The following is a 26,905-nucleotide window of genomic DNA, read 5'->3' on the forward strand; positions in this document are numbered from 1 at the left end:
AAAGTATAAAAAGCCATTAGCATTAACAAAAAGAAATATTAGGCAAGCTAAAATGAATCGAGAAAGGAGGATAGTTGAACATGACTAAAATAATTGGAAAGCATTTTTTGCTTATGTTAGAAGTCTTAAGTCGATTAGAGAACATCTAAGACTGTTACAGGATGACTCGGGTAGAATTAGATAATGATAAGGGCATGGCAGAAGAGATAAGCAGAAACAATAGGCTGGATTTTCTCAATGGAGACGTGCTGGAGGCGGGACTTCTGGTTTCCATTGCGGGCTTAGCCGGCCAATTAAGGGAAAGCTGGTGACAGATGACGTCAGCGTATGATGCTTCATCTGTCGAAAAATTTTTGACAGATGAATTGTCAGCGTTTGACAGCTTTGAGAAGCTGTCAAACACTGACAATCTCTGTTCTAAGGTGAGCCCTTGAACACAGGCTCACCAAGACCTCTCTCCTCAGCAGAAAGCAGACGGCTGCTGCATCTGAGAATGCAGCAGCCATTCTGTCATCTCTGCCGTTGAGATGAGGCACCTCCGGATCCTCAAAGGTTGAAGCCTGCAGAAAGAAGCAAAGGTAAGGAAACTTTTTCCAACACTTTACACTCACCTCTCATACTTACCCTGTCTACACTTGCACCCATCACTCACCTGTACAGCTGACATTTCGACCCCTCTCACCCCCGCAGACCAACTGCTCGCCTTGCTGACCCTGATGAGGTTTGCAGCCATCGGGAAGCCCGCAATTGCAGGCTTAAAATGGGGAAAAGCCTCAAAACTGCCTGTTAAATACCTGTTAACAGGCAGTTAATTGGCTCTAATCCCCATCCCGCCTCGAGGAGACGGGTCCCTGCGCGACTTGGGGACCCGCCTCCCGGGAAGATGGCACGGAGGCAGGTTGGGAGTGGGGTCTGTACCCACTCCCAGTTTCTGCCATTTTCCCGGCAGTCCCACCTCCCCAGGGCTGGGAAAATTCCCCCCTTTATATCTGTTCTTAACTGAGAGGGATGGACCTGCCCACTTGTAGACTGGGTATAAAATAAAAGGGGTTGCTAAAACATCTCACGAGAAATGGCACAGACTAAATTAAAGGGGCTCAAGGTGGAAAAAGCACTATGAACAGATTTAATTTATCCTGGGATACTGAAGGAAATGGCTGAAGTTCTTGATGCCACAGTCAGCATTTTAATACTTCACTGAGTACTGGGGAGGTCCTGGATTGGAGGAAAGCGCAGGTGATGCCCTTATTTTAAAACAAGTATTAAAATCACAACCTGGCAAATATAGACTGCCGGGTTTAACCTCAGTTATGGAGAAATAAATGGAGAGGATCATTAGCAATGCTATTAATGATCACCTAGTATGCTCGAGTTTGATGGGGATACTTAACATGGCATCAGAAAGCAGAGGTCATGCTTGACAAATCTGACCCAGTTTTTTTTAAAGAAGTTACTAGAACATTAATTCAGGAAGATCCAGCAGATATCATCTACTTGGATCTCCAAAAAACTTTCAATAAAGTGTTACATGAGGGACACTGCTAAAATTAAGTCCCATAGCACGGTGGCATAGTGGTTAGCACTGTTGCCTCACAGCGCCAGGGACCCGGGTTCGAATCCGGCCTTGGGTGACTGTCTGTGTGGAGTTTGCACATTCTCCCCGTGTTTGCGTGGGTTTCCTCCGGGTGCTCCGGTTTCCTCCCACAGTCCAAAGATGTGCGGGTTAGGTTGATTGGCCATGATAAAAATTGACCCTTAGTGTTAGGGGGGATTAAATACGTGGGGTTACGGGGATAGGGCTTGGGTGGGATGGCTGTCGGTGTAGGGACCGGGTGCTGGGTTTGGATGATCAGCCATGATCTCGTTGAATGGCGGAGCAGGCTCGAAGGGCCGAATGGCCTACTCCTGCTCCTATCTTCTATGTTTCTATGTTATTAGGGATATTGTGAGATGGACCCCAAATTGCCTAAAGAACGCTAGGTAAATGGAGGGTTTTGGACTGGAGGAGGTACAGAGTCATGAAGGGATTTAAACACGAGGATGAGAATTTTAAATTGGAGAAGGACCAGGAGCCAATGTAGGTCAGCAAGGACGGCAGTGATGAGTGAATGGGACTTGCTGCGAGATAGGATACGGGCAGCAGAGTTTTGGATGTACTTAAGTTTACAAAGCATGGAGGGTGGGAGGCTGGCCAGGAAAAAACTGGAATAGTCGAGTCTGAAGATGACAAAGGCATGGATGAGAGTCTCAACAGTCAATGGCTTGAATATAGAATGATAATGAGATGGAAAATCATACATTGGTGTTTTGGGCAAGATGCAGTAAGCCGGTGTGGTCACGACTGAATTGCACCTACACTGTGAAAGATGGAGGTTTGCTCTGGGATGATAAACAGTCCTAACAAAGAAATCATCCATGGAAACATACGATTAAAGTAAAAACACAGAAACTTGAAAGAACAGAAAATTCTGAAAATGTACAGCAGATGATCAACATCTGAAAGAGAATTAATGAAGAGTTACACTAAAAACATTAAAATATCTTTCTCTTTCAGCGGCTGATCAACCTAGTTACAATCTGGCCAAAAATTTGGTCTAATACAGTAGTAATCATCCCCCAAACGAAAACCTCAAAGAAATAATGGAAACCTGAAAATTGCAAATGAAGAAGATATGTGATCTTAAGGATATTAAAAACAAAACTACTCGGGGTTTGATGATGTTTTCCCCCTTTTAGTTTTCAGTGTTCTTTCATCAGAACCACAAGCTGCTGCGTTTTCCAACTAGTCACAGGAATTGCTACTTACTTTAGTAATCGTTGCTGAACTTCCACCCAAGCATCACTACGATTTTTATCTGTGTACATACGGAATAAAATCCGCAGACCACAAGCAACGCTACTGGTCTCTTGTTTCAAAAGATTCGGCTTTGATTTGCCTTTGAAGCCTGCATGGATAGAAAAAGAAGAAACACTCGTTAAAACAAAAATTCTGGATATGCCAATAAAAAAGTCTAGAAAATTTTATAAATTATTTTCCATCTACAGTAATATATCAAATAACTTTTGTATTGTACCAACGGTCAACCTTTAAAAAAAATTTTTTTTACAAAGGTTAGGTGTCTTTACCACATTATAAAAATGATGGAAAGTACAATAAATAGGATTACAATTATAATCCTTAATATATTACTTTCCATTCTGAAATAAATCAAAGATTTACTCATCAAACAATTTCTATAACAATGCTGATCCATACTCGTCAATCATATGTACATCTGTATGATTAAACAAACAAAATATACTTTAAACTCTATCCTAAGTACACAAGTTGGCAGAAAGAATGCAATGTAGAGAGAACAAGCAGCAAGTATGGGACAGAGACACGCACGGACAGAGAAGGAGCAGATGGTACGAACTTACAGGTAATTTTCGGGCGTTGTGTACTAAGTAAGGAGCCGCATTGATCAGAAGTAGGTACTGGAGATTTAGACACATGTACCACATGGTTTTCAGACCAATTAATTTAATGATCAGAAAATTTCTGATACGGACTTCCCACCAGGAGCACAAAGTCGAAAAAGAGAGATTTTTCCCATTTACATCTCTTCTAGACCCAAAGCAAAGAGTTCGAATAAACGGGTCGTTTTCCGAGTGGCAGGCAGTGACTAGTGGGGTACCGCAAGGATCGGTCCTAGGACCCCAGCTGTTCACAATATATATTAATGATCTGGACGAGGGAATTGGATGTAATATCTCCAAATTTGCAGACGACACAAAGCTGGGGGGGAGGGTATGCTGTGAGGAGGATGTTGTGAAACTCCAGCACGATTTGGACAGGTTGGGTGATTGGGCAGAAACATGGCAAATGCACTATAATGTGGATAAATGTGAGGTTATCCACTTTGGTGGCAAAAACAGGAAGGCAGATTATTTGAATGGTAATAGATTGGGAGAAGGGGAAGTGCAAAGAGACCTGGGTGTTCTTGTACACCAGGTGCAGCAGGCGGTTAAGAAGGCAAATGGTATGTTGGCCTTCGTAGCAAGAGGGTTCGAGTACAAGAACAAGGATGCCTTGCTGCAGTTGTACAGGGCCTTGGTGAGACCACACCTTGAGTATTGTGTGCAGTTTTGGTCGCCTTACCTGAGGAAGGACGTTCTTGCCATGTGTAAGAGCCATAAAAGCTTAAGAAAATACTTTAAAATATTGGTTAAATAGAATACAGTTAATTTACCTGATTGACTTATTGTATTAAGAAACCCCCTATTTTCTTGCTCCAGTAGTATAGTCCGAGACACCCCCTTCATTCTTGCCACAATGGTACAGTCCCTAAGCCACACATGGTATGCAGCCATTTTACAGTTTAAACTCCACGTGGCTGAAGGAGGCAGAAGTTGTGAGGTTTGGAGCAATACAGTTTTTGACCGTGTTCGTTTATACGTGTTTGCTTTGTAATTCTGTTCGTAAAGTGTTATAGTAAACAGTTTAAAAGACAAAGCTACGTTTGGGAACGTTTTATTTCAACACGCGTCTACTTGTTGTTAAAAGCCCCACAGCTCAGTGGCTGCCTGTTTGGAAACTAAGAAGCGCCACTACATTAGTCAAAAACTAGCTCCCTAAGAAGGAAAGGACGGAATTGTCGGCGAACGTATACATGAATGGTCACGGAGCCAGACGACAATATAAGAAAGCGAAGGTACAGTGACTGTTACTTGCTTTGTTCATTCTATTGAGAAGCTAAATAAGAGCTGCGGGTAAAATGGCCGAGGCCTTACGGAGCCAGGAGCTTCCCCCAGCCAGAAGGATTGCTGGCCAAAAGAGGGAAATAAAGCTCCCCCCAAAGGCAATGGAAGAGAAGTTACATAGAAGCATAGGTGCAAGGAAGGCTAAATTAGCTCAGATAACTGGAAAAATGAAGATAATTGATCGTCTCATGGAAGATAATGCTAATATTAAGAAAGCTGAAGACATAATGTATTACGATTTCTCCAAGCTGCATGAAGAATTTAATGTACTCAATGAAGATGTATTAGCACTTCTGTCTGAAGAAGAAGGAAACGCTGATCAGCACAACTGGTTTGATCTTAAATCAACCAGCATTAAGGACTATATCAAGGCCACAGAACAGTGGATGAAAGATTCGTCAAGATGCTGATACAGCAGAGAAAGATAAAGTTGACAATGAAGTCGGACCAGACGATAGCATTTCAGAGACTTCCGCCAGACCGAGCAAAAATCGAAAAGAAGGTAGCTCTGTTTCTGGACGCAGGTCAGTCGCTTCTACCACAAGCTCGTCGCGATGCATGAGAGAGGAGGTTGAACGGGCGGCGTTGATGGCGCGCGCAGCATCTTTAGCGGAGAAGCAAGCTCTTGAACGGGAAGAGGCCCAACTGCAGGTCCAAGAGGCCCAACTGCAGGCCCAAGTGCAGGCCCAGGTGCAGGCAAAGAAAGAACAGCTGGAGATAAAAACAGCTATCGCGGTCTCAGACGCCAGGCTGAGTGCGTATGAAGATTATGAAGGCTCACGGGACGGCGGGAGCGAATACTGCCAGTCAATGTTGTCACATAGAGTTGGATCCAGGGCACCTTCAAGAGTTACAAGAGAGTCCGAAGGCAATCCCCTGGCATTACAGCGTGGAAGAGTGGCCTCTCCACTAACAGGAGCACGTGATGCTACCCCAGACGTCAGACGGTCTAGACTAGACCCTGCTGATGACCACCAGAGGCCTGAAGACACAGGGAGAAGCCTATACCGAGTGATGCAACGTCAGGACGAAATTACAGAGATGCTTGTAAAACAACAGAATCTGTTTCGACTCCCTCAAAGAGACATACCAGTGTTCCAAGGCGACCCACTCAAGTATAAGCCCTTCATCAGATCCTTCGAACAAGCCATTGACTCCAAAACAGAGAGCAGCAGTGATAAGTTGTACTACCTGGGACAGTACACCAGTGGTAAACCACAAGACCTGGTCAGAAGCTGTGAACACGAGACCGGACCGGGGATACATAGAAGCCAGGAAGTTGCTGCAGGAGCACTATGGTAACGAGCTGAAGATAGCCACTGCATATATTGAAAAGGCTACCAAGTGGCCACAGATCAGATCGGAGGACGGAGAGGCACTGAACGCATATGTTCTTTTCCTCATAGGATGTCGCAACACCATGGAGGATGTTGAATTCATGGAAGAGATGGACAATCCTACGACTATGCGAATCATCATCTCTAAGCTTCCTTACAGGATGAGAGAACAATGGAGAAGAACAGCCTTTGAGATAATGGAGAGACGGAAAAGTAGAGCCAGGTTTGCAGACTTAGTGAATTTCATAGACAAACAGGCTAAAATTGCTAGGGACCCATTGTTTGGAAACATCCAGGATGTCAGCCCGACTACTGATGGAAGAGTGAAAGCCAAGCCTGTTGAATCAAAGACTCTCAGGAAAGGTGGTTCCAGGGGAAGCAGCTTTGCAACTATCGTCACTCAGGCTGGGGAAGAAAGGTCTCAGAACTCATCTCCCAAAAAGAGCAGCACAGTGACGCCTGCTAATGCCTTTCAGAAGCCATGTTTATTCTGCCAGAAGAATCATACATTGGATTTCTGCAGTGACATCAAAGCACAGCCACATAAGGACAGAATCGAATTCCTGAAGTACAATGGCCTATGTTTTGGATGTCTCTCTCAGGGGCACCTGAGTAGAAACTGTAAGCAAAGAACGACATGCAGAGAGTGCACTCGGAAACATCCCAGTCTGCTGCATATCCATAAAGAAGAACAAGTCTCTAAGAGTGAAGAAAACAATACCGACGAGAAGGTTGTTTCAAGTGCTCTGGTGTCGCTAGAACCAGAGACTTGTGGATTCACTGGGGCCGGTGACAGTGATTGTATTCTTGCCATCGTACCAGTAAAGATCAAGTCTAAGAGGAGTGAGAAGTTCGTGGCGACTTACGCCTTCATGGATCCAGGTAGTTCAGCAACGTTCTGCACAGAATCACTCATGCGACAGCTGAACGTTAGAGGCAGAAGAACAGAAATCCTATTACGCAGCATGGGTCATGAGAAGTCAATGCAAAGTTATATCCTGTCAGACCTAGAAGTGTGTGGACTTGAAGAGAAGGACTTCATAGACCTGCCTAATGTTTTCACACAGAGGGAGATTCCTGTTAGAATAGGGAACTTAGCCCTGCAGAAGGATGTGGATAGATGGCCTTACCTAGAAAAGGTGCGTCTCCCATACATTGAAGCAGAAATTGGCCTATTAATTGGAACCAATGCCTACAAAACTATGGAGCCATGGCAGGTGATAAACAGCAAGGATGACGGACCCTACGCCGTAAGGACAGCCCTTGGATGGGTAGTCAATGGACCGTTAAGGAGAGATGATGGCAACAAGTCGAACAAGGAGGAACGACAAAATGTCACAGTTAATCGCATCTCTATCGCAAGCATTGAAGAGCTGTTGATACAGCAGTTCAACGCAGACTTTTCAGAACGCAGCTGCGAGGAAAAGACAGAGATGTCACAAGAAGACCATCAGTTCATGGATTTGATGACAAGGTCTACACAGTTCATCGATGGCCACTATCACATTGGTTGGCCACTGAGAAGACAGACCGCGAAGATGCCGAACAATCGCTGCATAGCAGAGCAACGCGCCATCAGTCTAAAGAGAAAGCTGAACAAGAACCCCGACTTTCACGAAGACTACAAAGGCTTCATGAGAAACATCATAGCGAAAGGCTATGCTGTAAAAGTGCCCGAGGAACAGTTGAACAGAGACGATGGAAGGGTCTGGTACATTCCTCATCACGGTGTGTATCACCCAAAGAAGAAAAAGATCCGTGTATAGTGTTTGACTGCGCCGCCTCATTCAGAGGAACTTCACTGAACGACCAGCTGCTTCAAGGTCCTGATCTTACTAATACCCTCATTGGCGTCTTGACTAGGTTTAGACAAGAGCTCGTTGCCATGATGGCAGACATAGAATCAATGTTCTACCAAGTCAGAATCCCTGATGAAGATGCTGATCTCCTGCGTTTCCTTTGGTGGCCAGATGGCGACGTTAGTCAAGCGATGGTGGAATGTAGAATGGCTGTACACTTGTTCGGAGCCACATCATCTCCCAGCTGTGCAAGCTACGCTCTCAGAAAAACTGCAGAAGATGGCAAAGGCAAAGCACCATCAGAGGCTGTGGAGACAATCTTCAGAAACTTTTATGTCGATGACTGTCTGAAGTCCGTGTCAACAGAAGACGATGCCATCGCACTGTCAAGAGACCTTAGAACTCTGTGTTCGAATGGAGGATTCCATCTGACTAAGTGGATAAGCAACAGCAGAGCAGTTCTAGCTTCTATCCCAGAAAAGGAAAGAGCCACTGAAGTCAAAGATCTGGACCTGAGCCACGATGTCCTTCCTATCGAGAGAGCTCTTGGTGTACAATGGTGCATTGAGTCAGACACGTTCAACTTCAGGATAATGGTGAACGAAAGACCATCCACAAGACGAGGGATTCTCTCCGTGGTCAGCTCCATCTACGACCCTCTTGGATTCCTGGCACCACTCATTCTACCGGTGAAGCTGATGCTACGAGAGCTGTGTAGAGACAAGAGAGGATGGGATGAAGATATCCCAGAAGGTCAAGCTCAGAGATGGCACAGATGGTTGACAGATTTGCAACAACTTTCTTGCTTCAACGTCAGTAGATGCATCAAGCCCGTGAGTTTTGGAGTTACAAAGACGGCTCAACTACATCATTTCTCGGACGCCAGTGAGGACGGCTATGGCACGGCTACTTACCTCTTGCTGACAAATAAACAGGGCCAGAAACATTGTGCCTTCCTCATGGGGAAATCCAGGGTGGCTCCGCTGAAGCAGGTCACCATCCCGAGACTGGAGTTGACGGCAGCGGTTGTTGCAGTTAAAGTTGACCAGGCGATGCGGAAAGAGTTACAGCTCCCACTAGAAGAATCTGTCTTCTGGACGGATAGCACGACGGTGCTGAAGTATATAGAGAATGAGAAGATACGCTTCAAGACCTTCGTAGCAAACAGAATCTCATCCATTAGAGAAGCTACACAATCATCTCAATGGAGGTATGTAAACACCTCATTAAACCCAGCAGATCAAGCCTCACGGGGATTGAAGGCTGAAAACTTCATGAGGAGTGAAACTTGGATACAAGGCCCAAGTTATCTGCTGGAAACAGAGAGATCATGGCCAGAAAGACCAGATATGCCAAGTCAGATTGCTGAAGACGACGTTGAAGTCAAGAGATCAGTCACAGTAAATCTCATAACTACGAAAGAGAACTTTGACACAGTGAACAAGCTTGTTAACCATTTCTCAGGATGGCACCAGTTGAGGAAAGCAGTTGCATGGTTTCTAAGGTTGAAAGAGTTGCTGCTACACCTGAGCGGTAAGAGAAGAGTACCGAGCCACTATCAGTCAGTCTGAAAGTAACCCCGATAAGCAGAGAATGCTTCTACAGCAGTATATGCATCAGCACAAGACCACATTGGGTAAGAATTCATTGACCGTGGAGGATTTGGCCAAGGCTGAGATGGAGATAGTTTGCGTCAGTCAAAGACAAAGATACCCAGAAGAAATCAAAGCTTTACAGCGAAATACTCCAATCAAGAAAGGTAGTCATATCTACAAGCTGGACCCTACACTGCAAGATGGAGTACTGAGGGTGGGAGGGAGACTAAACAAATCTGCTATGCCAGAGGAGGCCAAGCATCCTGCTATCCTTTCTAAGGACCTCCGGGTTGCTACTCTCATTCTTCAGCATATACACCAGAGTATTGGACACAGTGGGAGGAATCACGTGCTTGCGAAGCTAAGACAAAGATACTGGATTCCAGGAGCTAATTCTGTAAAAAGAAAAATACTCTCTGAATGCATTGTTTGCAGACGGTTACACGCTAGAGCTGGGGAGCAGAAAATGGCAGACCTGCCTGAAGACCGTTTGTTACCAGACAAGCCCCCATTTACAAACGTAGGGGTGGACTATTTCGGGCCTTTCGAGGTAAAGCGAGGACGGAGCCTTGTCAAGAGATATGGTGTGCTTTTCACTTGTTTGACCATCAGAGCAGTTCATATTGAGGTGGCACACACGCTTGACACTGATTCCTGTATTAACGCCTTGCGGCGCTTTGTCTGTAGAAGAGGTCAGGTGTCCATTATGCGTTCTGATAATGGCACTAATTTCGTCGGAGCGGAGAGAGAACTACGGGAAGCTATTGAAGGTTGGAATCGGCTTAAAATACAGGAAGCCATGATGCAAACAGGAATTAAGTGGATCTTCAATCCTCCGGTTGCACCCCACCATGGAGGTGTCTGGGAAAGACAGATACGCACCGTAAGAAAACTACTCAGTTCTGTACTGAAGCAGCAAGCGCTCGACGACGAGGGACTCCAAACCGTTCTGTGCGAGGTCGAAGCCATCATTAATGACCGACCGATAACTAAGACATCAGATGATCCCAATGACCTCGAAGCCCTGACTCCGAACCACCTGTTGTTGTTGAAAACACAGCCAGCCATGCCCCCGGGGGTCTTCAAAAAGGAAGATCTGTATGCCCGTCGGAAGTGGAGGCAAGTTCAGTATATGTCAGACCTTTTCTGGACCAGATGGACAAGAGAATACTTACCTCTGCTACAGGAGCGTCAAAAATGGTCCAAAATAAAGAGGAACTTCATTGTCGGAGACACTGTCTTAATCGTGGATGATTCAGCCCCTAGAAATTCTTGGTTGATGGGAAAAATAATTAAGACCATGCCAGACTCCAGAGGCGTCGTTCGTCGCGTTTGTTTGCAAACCAAGACCAGTACCCTGGAAAGACCGATCACAAAGCTCTGCCTGCTACAAGAAGCAGCGTGAAAAGTTCCTGAACGAAAAAAGTGGACACTTATACTGTAAATATGTTGAACTCATTAGTTTATGACTCTTAATGTTTGAGTAATTGATACGCTTCATGTGCCTAGTCAATTAGGGGCCGGAATGTAAGAGCCATAAAAGCTTAAGAAAATACTTTAAAATATTGGTTAAATAGCATAATACAGTTAATTTACCTGATTGACTTATTGTATTAAGAAACCCCCTATTTTCTTGCTCCAGTAGTATAGTCCGAGACACCCCCTTCATTCTTGCCACAATGGTACAGTCCCTAAGCCACACATGGTATGCAGCCATTTTACAGTTTAAACTCCACGTGGCTGAAGGAGGCAGAAGTTGAGAGGTTTGGAGCAATACAGTTTTTGACCGTGTTCGTTTATACGTGTTTGCTTTGTAATTCTGTTCGTAAAGTGTTATAGTAAACAGTTTAAAAGACAAAGCTACGTTTGGGAACGTTTTATTTCGACACGCGTCTACTCGTTGTTAAAAGCCCCACAGCTCAGTGGCTGCCTGTTTGGAAACTAAGAAGCGCCACTACACCATGGAAGGAGTGCAGCGAAGATTCACCAGGCTGATACCTGGGATGGCAGGAATGACGTATGAGGAGAGATTGTGTCGATTGGGCTTATACTCACTGGAGTTGAGAAGATTGAGAGGGGATCTCATCGAAACCTATAAAATTCTGTCAGGCCTGGACAGACTAGATGCAGGAAGGATGTTTCTGATGGCTGGGGAGTCCAGAACCAGGGGTCATAGTCTAAGGATAAGGGGTAAGCCATTTAGGACTGAAATGAGGAGGAATTTCTTCACCCAGAGAGTGGTGAACCTGTGGAATTCTCTGCCACAGAGGGCGGTGGAGGCCAGTTCATTAAGTATATTCAAGAAAGAGTTGGATATATTTCTTAAGGCTAAAGGGATCAAGGGATATGGAGAGAAGGCAGGGACCGGGTACTGAATTTGGGTGATCAGCCATGATCTCATTGAATGGCGGAGCAGGCTCGAAGGGCCTACTTCTGCTCCTATCTTCTATGTATCTATGTATGTATCTTTTGTTTCTTTACTTGCCCCATTACCATCTACTTTTGCCTGATACAATCATACCTTTTCTCATTTAATCTCTCCTGCCTTCCACCCCATCATAGACCTTCACTTTTGTTCTTTCCTCTCCTCCCCTCCCCACTTGGTTAAAACATGCTATCATAGAAATTTATGGCACAGGAGGCCATTTGACCCATTGTGGCTGTGCCGGCTGAAAAAGAGCTATCTAGCCTAATCCCACTTTCCAGCTCTTGGTCCATAGCCTTGTAGATTATGGCACTTGAAGTGCATATCGAAGTACTTTTTAAATGTGATGAGCGTTTCTGCCTTTACCACCCTTTCAGGCAGTGAGTTCCAGACCTCCATCACCCTCGGTGAAAAAAGTTCTCCTCAGCTCCCCTCTAATCCTTCAACCAATTACTTTAAATCTATGCCTCCTGGTTATTGACCTCTCTGCTAGGGGAAATAGGTCCTTCCTATCCACTCTATCTAGGCCCCTCATAATTTTATACATCGCAATCAAGTCTCCCCTCAGCTTCCTCTGTTCCAAAGAAAACATGCCCAGCCTATCCAATCTTTCCTCATAGCTAAAATTCTCCACTCCTGGCAACATCCTCGCAATTCACCTCTGTACCCTCTCTAGTGTAATCACATCTTTCCTGTAATGTGGTAACCAGAACTGTATGCAGTACTCTAGCTGTGGCCTAACTAGTGTTTTATACAGTTCAAGCATTACCTCCCTGCTCTTATATTCTATGCCTCGGCTAATAAAGGAAAGTATCCCGCATACTTTCTTAACCACCTATCTACCTGTCCTGCTACCTTCAGGGATCTGTGGACATCTTCTACCGGCATGTAAACAGTAAGCGGGTAGTAAGAGGAGCGTGGGGCCTATTTGAGATAAAGGTGGTGATATATGTTTAGAGGCGCAGGGCAAGGCTAGAATACTCAATGAGTACTTTATATCGGTGTTTACCAAGGAGATGGATGCTGACACAATATTGGTAGAAGTGGAAAAGGTAGAAGCAATGGAAGGGGTGAAAATTGATAGACAGGATGTACTAGAAAGGCTGGGTATGCTTAGAGTGGACAAGTCACCTGGTCCAGATGGCTTGCATCCCAGGTTGCCATGGGAATTGAGGGAGGAGATAGCAGAAGGGCTTGCCATAATTTTCCAATCTTCCCCAGATGCAGGGGATTGGAAAGTGGCAAATGTGACACCATTGTTCAAGAAAGGGTGTAAGGACAATCCTAGTAACTGCAGGCAGGTCAGTTTAACATCAGTGATGGGTAAAGTTTTAGAAATAATAATCAAGGTAAAAATTAACAGGGAATTGGAGAGGTTTAAGCTTATTAAGGAGAGCCAACATGGGTTTGTAAAAGGCAGATCGTGTTTGACTAATTTAATTGAATTTTTTGATAAAGTAACAGAGAGGATTGATGACGCGAATGCAATGGATGTTGTCTACATGAATTTTCGGAAGGCATTTGACAAAGTGCCACATAGAAGGCTGGTTAACAAAATTGAGGCTAATGGAATAGGTGGGTCAGTGGCAGCTTGGATAAGGAATTGGCTTAAGGCCAGAAAACAGCGAGATGTGGTAAATGGTTACTTTTCAGACTGGAGGATGGTAGACAGTGGTGTTCCCAAAGGGTCAGTGCTGGGGCCACTTATAAATAAATGACCTGGATATTGGAATACAGAGTAGAATTTCTAAATTTGCCGATGACACCAAACTTGGGGGGGGGGGGGGGGGTGGCAAACAGTGATGATGATACCAATCCACTGCAACAGGACATAGAAAGGCTAGCAGAATGGGCAGGCAAGTGGCAGATGGAATTTAATACAGAGAAGTGTGAGGTGATGCATTTTGGCAGAAGGAACAGGGAGAGGCAATATACACTTAATGGCACAGTTTTAAAGAGTTTGCAGGGACAGAGGGACCTGGGAGTTAATGTGCATAGGTCCCTGAAGGTGGCAAGACATATTGAGAGAGTGGTTAACAAAGCATATGGGATCTTGGACTTCATAAATAGAGGTATTGAGTACAAAAGTAGAGAAGTTATGCTGAATCTTTATAAAGCGCTGGTTAGGCCACAACTGGAGTATTGCGTCCAGGTCTGGTCACCACACTTTAGGAAGGACGTGAAGGCCCTTGAGAGGGTGCAGAGGAGATTTACCAGAATGGTTCTGGGGATGGGGGAATCTTAGTTACAAGGACAGGTTGTTGAAGCTGGATTTGTTTTCATTAGAGCAAAGGAGGTTGAGGGGTGATTTGATAGAGGTGTACAAGATTATGATGGGTTTGGATAGGCTAGATGGAGAAAGGCTGTTCCCACTAGTTGATGGTACAAGGACTGGGGACACAGATTTAAGGTTTTGGGCAAGAGATACAGGAGGGATGTGAGGAAAAACTTTTTTACGCAGCGAGTGGTGAGGACCTGGAATTCGCTGCCGACGGAATCAAATCAAATCAAATCAACTTTTATTGTCATTGTTAGTGCACAAGTGCAGTACAACGAAATGTAGGCTTGCGGCTCCCGAGAGTGTACATTTGGATTAAGACATTTAAACATTCAACATACATTTGGCTTGTAGTATATTAACATAAATATAACCATAATAAAGTGCATTGGCAGGTGTGCAGGCTTTAGAGTTTATTTGTGGAGTTCAGTAGGATGACAGCCCTGGGAAAGAAGCTGTTCCTAAATCTGGTCGTATGGGTGCGAATGCATCTGTAGCGTCTCCCAGATGGCAGGAGGGCGAACAGACTGTGGCTGGGGTGGGTAGTGTAAAGTCTGTGGGTTGTTTAGTTAATTAATACACAGACTCCAAGAGTAACTTAAAACAGGACTTTACTATTCGAAGGTCAGGGCGAATCTGCCCAATACTTCCTGACACAGCACTTCTATACCGGTGTGGTCACCGTCGGTATTACAGTATACAGAAGCCAACAAAGTAGTGCAACACCTAAAGTAGTTCTCTTAAAGGTGGACGGTTACATACAATAGTTCTCTTAAAGGTAGACGGGTACATACACTACAATCCTCCCTTTTTAGCTTACAACATACTGATTCCCCATTAAACATACATTATAACATATATACAACTTTATGCAAGACAGTTCACAGATTCAGTCTCTCTGGAGGTTTCCGGACTCTGTCCGGATAACGCCTCGGTGGTGTCGTAACTTCCGGCGGGGTAGTAGGTGCTTCTGGCAAGGTCGATTCGGCTTGAAGGACAGTGTCAGGTTCATCTGATTCCAGTATTACCAGATCGGAGGTAGGTGTTCTGGGTATCTCTGTCTCAACATTAACCGTGTAAGGTGGTGGAGTAGGTTGGCCATTTGTGGCTGACCCTATGATCTGGTCAACATGGCGCCTTATTATACTGTCCCCAAAACGGCCCTAGCCTTTTTCAGATAGTTCCAGGCTGCCATTTCTCAGTACGGTAGTCCCGGGCCAAAACTTGTTGACCTACCTGAAAAGATCTAGTTGGCCTTTCATTCATGCCCTAGAATTGCCGGTTCTCTACGTCCCTTCTGACGTTTGCTTAAGCAAATCCAGCCGGCATCTTATTTGTCTATTAAAAAAACATCATGGCGGGAGTTTGATTTGTGACCGCATGTGTTGCATTCCTGTACGCCAACAAGAAGTTATCCACCTTATGTTGTAAGTTAATGGCTTCATTACCCATGGCCTTTATGGCCTTCTTGAAGGTCTGGACAAACCTTTCAGCTAATCCATTGGAGGCGGGATGGTATGGGGCTGACGTGTAGTGCTTAACCCCATTGCTTTTAAGAACTTCTCTGAATTCTTCGGACACAAATTGCAGTCCATTATCAGAACAGATCTGTTCAGGCAGCCCATTCCTAGCAAACATGGTCCTTAACTACTGTGATGGTTTTTTCCGTGGTGGTGGAGGACATCTTTATTACCTCCGGCCACTTGGAGTGTGCATCCACTGCTATTAGAAACATTGAGTCCATAAATGGACCAGCAAAGTCGATGTGTACCCTTTGCCAAGGAGATGAGGGCCACTCCCATGGATGCAGAGGAGCCTGTGGTGTCACGTTTTTGGACCTTCTGGCATCCTAGACAGCTCTTAGTGATTTCTTCGATGTCCCCATCAATGCCTGGCCACCACACAAACGCTCTTGCTAGGTTCTTCATTTTCACTCCACCCAGATGTCCCTCGTGCAGCTCCTTTAACACCTTCTGTTGAAGTTTGGGTGGAATCACCACTCTAGATCCACACATCAGGGTTCCTCGACACACTGACAGCTGTTCTTTTCTCTGCGAAAATGCTGGCAGCGTTGGTTCGCCCTGTGCTGGCCATCCCTCCACCGTTAAATCATAGACTCGGAGAGTCGGGTCATTTCTGGTTTCGTTTTCGATCATCGAATTTGTTACTGGTAGACATTCCACTATGGATGAGTGGAACAGCTCTCCCGGGTCCACTGTAGTCGCTTCTTCTGCTATCGGCAATGGCAAGCGCGATAACCCATCAGCATTTCCATGCTGTTTGGACCTTTTGTATTCGATGTCATATTGGTGTGCCCCAAGTAACATGGACCACCTCTGTAACCTTTGCGCTGTCATGGTGGAAACGGCCTTGTTAGGGTTGAATATGGACACCAACGGCTGGTGGTCTGTCAGTAGTGTGAACTTCTTGCCCTGCAGGTAATGATTGAATTTTCCTTACGCCCCACACAAGGCTGAGGGCCTCCCTATCTATTTGAGCATAATTTCGCTCCGCGGAGGTCAATGATCGGGACGCGAATGCCACTGGCCTTTCCGAGCCATTTGGTAACTTGTGTGAAAGTACTGCTTCCAATTCCATAGGGGGAAGCATCACAAGCTAGACGAAGAGGTAACGTTGGGTTGAAATGAGCCAACACTTCTTCAGAGGTAATCAACGCCTTGCTTCTGCGAAAGGCCTTTTTACATTCCTCACTCCACTTCCATGGTACCTTCTTTCCGCAACAGAGCATTCAGCAGATGCAGCACCGTGGATAGATTCATAGATTCGGCAGAAACTTGTGATAATAATTAATCAACCCCCAAGAATGATCTTAACTGTGATACGTTTTCCGGAGCGGGGGGCCTTCACGACAGCTTCTATCTTGTCAGGTGACTTGTGCAGCCCCTCTCGGTCAATGACATGACCGCAGTACGAGATCCGTTTTTGGAAGAACTCACATTTCTTGCGATTAACTCGAAGGCCATATTCCTTCAACCTAGTGAGCACCAGTTTCAAATTTGTGAGGTGTTCTTCCTCGTCTTCTCCCGTAATCAGGATATCGTCTAAGTAACACTGCGTGCTTGGAATTCCTTGTAATACCTGCTCCATGGCCCTCTGCCAAACTTGCTGGAGCCGAAGCTACCCCAAAAACCAGTCTATTATAACGATACAAGCCTCTGTGTGTGTTGATGGTGAGGTACTGACGCGACTCTTCCTCGACTTCCATTTGTAAGTATGCCTGTGCCAGGTCTATCTTGGTGAAGTGTTTCCCTCCAGCCAACGAAGCAAAGATATCTTCAATCCGCGGAAGCGGGGTATTGTACCGTGTGAAGCACCGGATTCACTGTGATCTTGAAGTCTCCGCAGATGCGGACCTTCCCCGGTCCCCCTGGCTTGTTACTTGGTGAAGACTTCATGACGGGAACAATGGGCGTGGCCCACTCACTCCAGTCCACTTTTGACAATACCCCTGATCGTTCAAGTTCTTCCAGTTCTGCCTCCACAGCAGGTCGTATCGCGTAAGGTACCGATCTGGCTTTGAAAAATTTTGGGCTTGCATGTTCTGCAATCTTAACCTTTGCTTTAATTCCTCGCAGTGTTCCCAGTCCTTGCTGGAATACCTCTTTAGCTTCGTCTAATATTCTGGACAACCGTTCAGGTTTGACATCTTCCTTTCCGGAATCTACCGTCATGGTGTTTAGTGAATGCCAGTCTATCTTTATTTTCCTGATCCACTCCCGTCCCAGAAGTGGTGGACCTCCCTCAGGCAACACATACAGATCCATCCTTTGGTGCTCTTTGTCCTTGTATCTCACCTTGACTTCTATCTTTCCGATGGGGTATACTTTGTGCCCCGTGTATGTCTTCAATACTAGTTCCGTATCCCGTAGGGGAATATGCTTGAATAACTTTTTATAATCATGCTTATTCATGACCGTCAACGCCGATCCGGTGTCCACTTCCATTTTCACTTGGACTTTTGCAATCTGTAGTGTGATCCAGATAGCTTGTCGGTCAGCTTCATTACTCACATTGTGAATTCTCAGACTATCCAGTTCCTTGCAGTTGGAGTGCGAGTCCGAATTCTGTTCTTCCGGACTCTTCCTAGTCACCTCATGTACCTTTCTGTACCTCTTTTGTGGTGACTCATTATTGTTGGTCTTCTTTCCTGACCGGCATACCTTAGCTATGTGACCGAGCTTGCCACATTTCCTACATTCCTGGTTTTTAAACCAGCATTGGTTCTGGTCGTGTGTTGTCTTCCCACAACGATAGCATTTCGTTGTACCCGAAGTAATTTGCTGCACCGAGTGCCGCTGCCTTTAGCTGCATTTCCGCCGTTCCTTTCGCTGCGGCTTCGTTCGATGCAGCAATAAGGACAGCCTTCTCAAGTGTAAGATCGTTCTCTTCGAGCAGTCGTTTTTGTGTTTCTTCCTTCGACATTCCGCACACGAATTTGTCTCGCAACGCCTCTGTCAGATTCCCTCCAAACTGGCAGTGTTTCGCTAGGTCTACGCAGTTCGACCAAGTATTCTGCGTTGCTTTCGTCTTTCCTTTGCGTTCTCGCATAGAATTTGAATCGTTCCGCCAACATCAACGGTGTGGGGTTCAAGTGATCCTTCAGAACAGTCACAATATCATCGAAAGTCTGATCCGCCGGTTTAGCTGGTGCTAGTAGATGCTTCAAGAGCTCGTATGTCTTCGCGCCCATCGAGTTTAGCAAGGTTATAGCTTTGTCATCTTCTTCTATTTTATTGGCCTCACAATAGATCTCAATGCGTTCCACATACGTGGCCCAGTCTTCTACCTCGGAATTAAAATCGTTGATGTTACCACGCTTAGGCATCTTCCTCTCTTCCTGATAACACCACGAATTATTTCTTTAAATTTTCTTTTTTTTTTTCCAAGATGGCGGTTCCCGCGAAAATGGCGGTTTCCCGCGCTTATCTTCTCTCCCCGCCCACTTCAATGGCGGTTCCCCGCTTCTGTCTTCTTCTCCGCCTAATAGCGGCTTCCCGCGTTTCTTCCCCTGGCGGGAGGGGTACACTTTCCCCACGGGCGACGGCCACTGGCTTTCAGGTTCACAGCCTGCGCGTCGGCTTCAGTGCTTTCCCTTTTCTCGGCAGGGCAACCGGCGCTGGGTACACCCCGTTGACGGCGAACAGTTTCAGCCGCTGGGCTGGCTCTCGCTCAGTTCCCCTTGGTCGGCTCTGCCTCTCCCGCTCGCTCGGGCTCCCAATCGCGCCTCCCAGCCCTCTCGCAGTCCGGTGCTTCCCTCCCCGGCTGCGGCTGAGTTTATCTCTTCCCGCGCCTACGCTCCCGGTCGCAGCGCTTCGTGGCTTCGGTCGCTGCCCGGCTTTTCCCGCCGGTCGCGGTCTAGCTGTCTCACGACGCCGTTGCGTCCCCCAGCCTATTAGTACCGCGGCTTCCTTGCTCCACGCTGCCCCAGTCTCAGCGCCTCTGGGCCCGACTTCTGTCCGGCTCCTTTCCCCCTCGACCCGTGGTCGAGTGCACCGCCCTTATCCTCCGGTTATTCTTTTTACTTTTCCCTTACTCACAGTCACCGTGGCCGCCTTGCTTCTCGTGCTGATCGGCTCACTCCTCACCGTGGCAGAAGGGACAGTCAGTGCCTGTTGCTGATGGAAGTCTTTGTCTCTAAATTCTTCCTCCTTTCTAGTTCTGCAGCCTCGAGTTTTTTTCCAGCAGAACGACGAGGGCGGTTGCCTCTTCTCGACGCTCGTTAACTGCTTCGGACGCAATGTTGCCGCAGGGTACGATCGGACTCGTCGCCACTGTAAAGTCTGTGGGTTGTTTAGTTAATTAATGCACAGACTCCAAGAGTAACTTAAAACAGGACTTTACTATTCGAAGGTCAGGGCGAATCTGCCCAATACTTCCTGACACAGCACTTATATACCGGTGTGGTCACCGTCGGTATTACAGTATACAGAAGCCAACAAAGTAGTGCAACATCTAAAGTAGTTCTCTTAAAGGTGGACGGTTACATACAATAGTTCTCTTAAAGGTAGACGGGTACATACACTACAGGTAGGGTCTTTGATGATGGACCGTGACCTCCGTAGACAGCGTTTCTGGTATATGTGCTCTATGGTCGGTAGCCAGGTGCCGGTAATGCGTTGGCAGTTTTGACTACCCACTGCAGGGCTTTCCGGTCATAGTAGCTACAGCTGCCATACCATACTGTGATACAGTTTGTCAGGATGCTCTCTATAGTGCAGCGGTAAAAGTTAGAGGGGATCAGGGGTGACAGGTTACATCCCTTCAGCCTCCTTAGGAAATATAGGCGCTGCTGGGCCTTCTTCACCAAAGAGGAGGTATTGAGGGACCAGGAGAGGTCTTCCGTGATGTGGACTCCGAGGAACTTAAAGCTGTCCACCCTTTCCACCGAAGGGTGACGCTACAGATGCATTCGCACCCCGTACGACCAGATTTAGGAACAGCTTCTTTCCCAGGGCTGTCATCCTACTGAACTCCACAAATAAACTCTAAAGTTCCACCCTCCGCGAAGTGGTGGAAGCGGAGACACTCAATGTTTTCAAGGGGAGAATGGTTAGGCACTTGAGGGAAATAAACTTGCAGGGCTACGGGGATAGAGAGAGGGAATGGGACTTACTAGATTGCTCTACAGAGGGCTGGCACGGACTCGATGGGCCGAATGGCCCCCTTCTGTGCCATTATGACTCTATAACTATGACATGCACTCCAAGGTCCCTCTTCCTCTACATTTCTGATTATCCTACCATTTATTGTGTATTCCCTTGCCTTGTTAGCCCTCCCTAAAACGCATTACCTCACACTTCTCCGGATTGAAATCCATTTGGCCACTTTTCTGCCCACCTGACCAGTCCATTGATATCTTCCTGCAGTCTACAGCTTTCTTCCTCACTATCAACCACATGGCCAATTTTTGTATCATCTGTAAACTTCTTAATCATGCCCCCTACATTGAAGTTTAAATCATTGATGTATACCATAAAAAGCAAGGGACCTAGTACTGAGCCCTGCGGAACCCCAATGGAAAAGCTTTCCAGTCACAAAAACATCCGTCGACCATTACCCTTTGCTTCCTGCCACTGAACCAATTTTGGATCCAACTTGCCACTTTCCCTTGGATCCCATGGGCTTTTACTTTTCTGACCAGTCTGCCATGAGGCACCTTGTCAAAAGCCTTGCTAAAATCCATGTAGACCACATCAAACGCACTACCCTCATCAACCCTCGTTACCTCCTCAAAAAATTCAATTAAGTTAGACATGATCTTCCCTTAACAAATCCATGCTGTCCTTGATTAATCCATGCCTTTATCTCTATTTGTGTTATATCTCTAACTTTTTCCAGTTTTGACGTAAGGTCATCAACCTGAAACGTTAACTCTGTTTCTCTCTCCACAGATGCTGCTTGATGTGCTGAGTATTTCCATCATTTTCTGTTTTTTGTTCAGATTTCCAGCATCCGCAGTATTTTGCTTTTGGAAAATACACCTTTGTAGTCACTCCAGGGTATCTACCACTGTTTCAATGATGCACTGCAGCATTTAAGAGATAGTTTTATTCAGGTTTTTTGCTGGCAGTGCTCATCATACAGATGCCAATTTTCAGTATACTCAACATTTCTGCCATGTGATACTGCAACATAATTATTGCAAGGTTACCATCTTCATTTGGCACACAGTGGCAGCATAAAGCATTCCTAGGACAGGTAATAACATAAGCAGATTAATATGTAGTTTCCTTTACACTGCCTCAACAATAGGTCTTAACCCAAACCTTAAGAGTATGCCCTATGCATCAGTGTGAATCTTCACAGAACTGCCGTTCTTGCAGTCTCTCTTGAATGACTGTCTATTTCTAAACAGTTTTGTGTGGGAACTCATAACCAAAAGGAACTGAATTGAGGTATTCAAAGAAGAATTCAGCTTAATATAGGACCAGCATATATCCCTAAGGGGCAAGAGCACTACTTACCAAATAAAACAACCATGGTTGATAAAATAAGTGAGCGATAACTTACAACTGAAGGAAAGAGCATACAAAAGGGCCAAGAATAGTGTAGATCCAGGGGACTGGGAGAAATATAAAGAACGGCAAAAGAAGACAACAAAAATAGCAAGAGCTGCAAAAAGAGAATACAAAAAGAAACTTGTGAGAGAGATCAAGATTAATACAAAAGTTTTTACAATTATATTAGAAGAAAATGGGTAGTCCAGAGTAATGTGGGCCCTTTAAAACAAATGGGGGTAATATTGCAAATGAAAATAAGGAAATGGCAGACTTGTTGAATAATTACTTTGAGTCAGTCTTCACAGTAGAGGAAGAGGATAATATACCTGACAGTCCAGGGAAACTAAGACAGCCATCCGTGGCTAAGTAAAGAAATTAAGGATAGTATTCGACTAAAAACAAGGGCATATAAGGTAGCCAAATCTAGTGGGAGGATAGAGGATTGGGAAAACTTTAAAAGACAGCAAAAAATAACAAAAAGATTGATTAAGAAAGGGAAGATAGATTATGAAAGTAAATTAGCAAAAAATATAAAAACAGATAGTAAAAGTTTTTATAGTTATATAAAAAGAAAAAGGGTGGCTAAAGTAAATGTTGGTCCCTTAGAGGATGAGACCGGGAAATTAATGGTGGGAAATATGGAGATGGCAAAAACACAATGAATATTTTGTATCAGTCTTTACAGTAGAAGACACTAAGAATATCCCAACACTGGACAAACAGGGGGCTATAGGGGGGGAGGAGCTAAACACGATCAAAATCACTAAGGAAGTGGTACTCGGTAAAATAATGGGACTCAAGGCGGATAAATCACCTGGACCTGATGGCTTACATCCTAGGGTCTTGAGGGAAGTGGCGGTAGGGATTGTGGATGCATTGGTAATAATTTTCGAAAACTCCCTGGACTCAGCAAAGGTCCCGGCAGACTGGAAAACTGCTAATGTAACACCCTTATTTAAAAAGGGCAGTAGACAGAAGGCTGGAAACTATAGACCGGTTAGCCTAACATCTGTGGTAGGTAAAATTTTGGAGTCCATTATTAATGAGACAGTAACAGGACATTTGGATAATCATAATTTAATAGGACAAAGTCAGCATGGTTTTATGAAGGGGAAGTCATGTTTGACAAATTTGCTGGAGTTCTTTGAGGAAGTAACATATAGGGTGGATAAAGGGGAACCAGTGGATGTAGTGTATTTAGACTTCCAAAAGGCATTTGACAAGGTGCCACACAAAAGATTATTGCTTAAGATAAAAAATCACGGGATTGGGGGTAATATTCTGGCATGGGTAGAGGATTGGCTATCTAACAGAAGGCAGAGAGTTGGGATAAATGGTTCATTCTCAGACTGGCAATCAGTAACTAGTGGTGTTCCGCAGGGGTCAGTGCTCGGTCCCCAACTCTTTACCATCTATATTAACGATTTGGAGAAGGGGACCGAGTGTAACATATCAAAGTTTGCAGATGATACTAAGATGGGAGGGAAAGTAGTGAGTGAGGAGGACATAAAAAACCTGCAAGGGGACATAGACAGGCTAAGTAAGTGGGCAGAGATTTGGCAGATGGAATACAATACTGGAAAGTGTGAGGTTATGCACTTTGGCAGGAAAAATCGTAGAGCAAGTTATTATCTTAATGGCAAGAAACTGGAAAGTACTGAAGTACAAAGGGATCTGGGGGTCCTGGTGCACGAAACTCAAAAGGTTAGTATGCAGGTGCAGCAAGTGATTAAGAAGGCCAATGGAATGTTGGCTTTCATTGCAAGGGGGATAGAATATAAAAATAGGGAGGTATTGCTTCAGTTGTACAAGGTATTGGTGAGACCGCACCTGGAATACTGCATACAGTTTTGGTGTCCATACTTAAGAAAAGACATATTGCTCTCGAGTCAGTACAAAGAAGGTTCACTCGGTTAATCCCGGGGATGAGGGGATGGACATATGAGGAGAGGTTGAGTAGATTGGGACTCTACTCATTGGAGTTCAGAAGAATGAGAGGCGATCTTATTGAAACATATAAGATTGTGAAGGGGTTGGATCAGGTGGATGCGGGGAGGATGTTCCCGATGATGGGTGAAACTAGAACTAGGGGGCAAAGTCTTAGAATAAGGGGCTGCTCTTTCAAAACTGAGATGAGGAGGAACTACTTCACTCAGGGGGTGGTCGGTCCATGGAATATGCTGCCCCAAAAAGCTGTAGAAGCTATATCATTACATAAATTTAAAACAGAAATAGACAGTTTCCTAGAAGTAAAGGGAATTAAGGGTTACGGGGAGCGGGCAGGAATTTGGACATGAGTCTAGGTTCGGATCGGACATGGCCCTGTGGGTAGCAGAGCGGGCCCAGGGGCCGTGTAGCCTGATCCTGCTCCTATTTCGTGTGTCTAATTCTGTTAGATTCAGGAGATGGTTCTGTGATAGTAGATTGGCGGTTAGGATCAGATCAGCCATGATCTTATTGAATGGCGGAGCAGGCTCGAGGGGCCGATTGGCCTACTCCTGCTCCTATTTCTTATGTTCTTATGAATCAAGGACTGGAACTCACTAAAGTTGATAAAAGCAAGAATTTTTTTTAATAGAAAAAATAGCACTAAACTGAAAAATTACCTAGGACCTGATGGTTCCACTGCAGGGTTTTAAAGGAAGTAGGTGAGGAAATTGCAGATGCTTTAGCCATAATCTTCCAAAGCACTCTCGATTCAGGATCTGTCCCTTTAGATTGGAATATTGCAAATGTAGCTCCATTATTTAAGAAAGGTGAGAGAGAGAAACCAGGAAATTATAGACCTGTTAGTCCAACATCTGTTGTGGGGAAGTTATTGGAATCTATAATTAAGTGACTGAGCACTTAGAAAAATTTCAGCTGATTAGAGAGAGCCAACATGGATTTGTAAAGGGTAGGTTGTGTCAAACGAACGTGTATGGTTATATTTATAATGACTTCCAGAAGGCATTCGATACTGTTCCACATAAAAGACTGTTAGCTAAAATTAAAGCTCATGGAATTTTAAGGCAAATTATTGACCTGATTAGGAGATTGGTTAGGTGTAAGAGAGATGGGGTAATGGGTATGTACTCGAATTGGAAGGAAGTGATTAGTGGTGTCCCTCAAGGGGCTGTGCTGGGGCCTCAACTATTCACTATATTCATTAATGATAACACAATAGAGAGCCATATATCCACAGATTGGAGTTATAGTAAGTAGTGTAAGATGGGAGCATAAAATTACAAAGAGACAGGGATAGATTAAATGATTGGGCAAAACTGTGGCAGATGGATTTCAACACAGGCAAGTATGAGGTCATCAATTCTGGACCAAAAAAGGATAGATCCAAGTATTTTTTAAATGGTGAAACGCTCAGAACAGTGGAGGTCCAAAGAGATTTAGGGGTCCATGTACACAGATCACTAAAATGTATTTGTCAGGTATAAAAAATAATCAAAAAGGCAATGGAATGTTAGCATTTATAACTAGAGGGCTAAAATAGAAAGGGGAGGAAGTTTTGCTACAGCTATACAAAGCCCTGGTTAGACCACATCTGGAGCACTGTGTACAGTTCTGAGCACCGCACCTTAGAAAGGATATATTGGCCTTGGCAGGAATACAGCGCAGACTCAGCAGAATGTTACCAGGGCTCCAAGGGTTAGATTATGAGGAGAGATTATATAAACTAGGTTTCTATTCCCTGGAATATTGAAGGTTAAGGTGATTTAATTGAGATAGGATTTTGAACGGATTAAGATAGAGTGGAGAGAAGCTTTTTCCACTGGTGGGGAAGTCCAAGACAAGGGAACATAACTTTAAAATCAGAGCCAGGCCATTCCGGAGAGAACTTAGGAAACATTTCTTGACGCAAAGGGTGGTAGAAGTGTGGCACTCTCTCCCACAAAAAGCTGCAGATGCTATCTTAATTAATAATTTTAATTCTGAGATTGCTAAATTTTTGCTAGCCAAGGATATTAAGGGATATGGAGCCAAGGTGGGTGGAGTTAGGATACAGATCAGCTGTGATCTCACTGAATGGCAGAACAGGCTCAAGAGGCTGAATGGCCTCCTCCTGTTCCTATGAGACTCCTCAAATTTGTTTCCAAATTGGGCACTTACAGTTGGCAAAAGGTAGAGATATTCAGTTTATTAGAGTCTAGATTACATTCTAACCAAGCTTCCAGAGGTAAAACAGTGCACTAAACTGCTATACCACGTAGTCCCATACATTTATTCTCTTCTAATATTTTTTTAACATTATTGGGAAACTAATTTAGAACAACTACTACTGTGACTGACAGTATGTGAGCTGAATTAACATGCAGAGTTGAATGACATTCATTAAAGCACTAAGTTACTTTTTGGATCTATGGGTAATTCAGTTTCTTCACATTGTTGGAGACAGTAACACCAGTTCAGGGTTCAATTTACACTTATCATTTACCAGCTGGAGTGCCCGGCGGTGCCGAGGGTTTTTTGAGGGCATGTTGTTATGAAAAATGTAGAAATAATTTTTAATATATATATATATAAATGAGTTTGTCTGTCTGTCTGTGTGGGAAGGAGAGAGGGGGACTGGAGAGACAGAGAGAGAGAGGGACTGGAGAGAGAGAGAGAGAGAGAGAGAGAGAGAGAGAGAGAGAGAGAGACTGGAGAGAGGGGGAGAGAGAGAGAGAGAGGGGGGGATTGGAGAGAGAGGGGGACTGGAGAGAGAGAGAGAGA

General features: G+C 44.9%; 1 protein-coding gene across 4 annotated transcripts in view; it reads right to left on the reverse strand.

Moving 5' to 3' along the window:
- The window catches only part of arfgef1 (ADP-ribosylation factor guanine nucleotide-exchange factor 1 (brefeldin A-inhibited)), a 390,120-nt gene that overhangs the window by 5,070 nt on the left and 358,145 nt on the right, over nucleotides 1-26,905 (reverse strand). For all 4 annotated transcript variants that reach the window (XM_085993106.1, XM_085993109.1, XM_085993107.1 and 1 more), the window contains one exon: nucleotides 2,807-2,945. In XM_085993106.1, coding sequence (XP_085849232.1) covers nucleotides 2,807-2,945 — 139 coding nt within the window. The remainder of the gene's footprint in view (nucleotides 1-2,806; nucleotides 2,946-26,905) is intronic.

The sequence above is a fragment of the Somniosus microcephalus genome, chromosome 7 (genome assembly GCF_052327205.1).
Source record: "Somniosus microcephalus isolate GS21.2 chromosome 7, FLI_Smic_1.0, whole genome shotgun sequence".
NCBI lineage: Eukaryota > Metazoa > Chordata > Chondrichthyes > Squaliformes > Somniosidae > Somniosus > Somniosus microcephalus.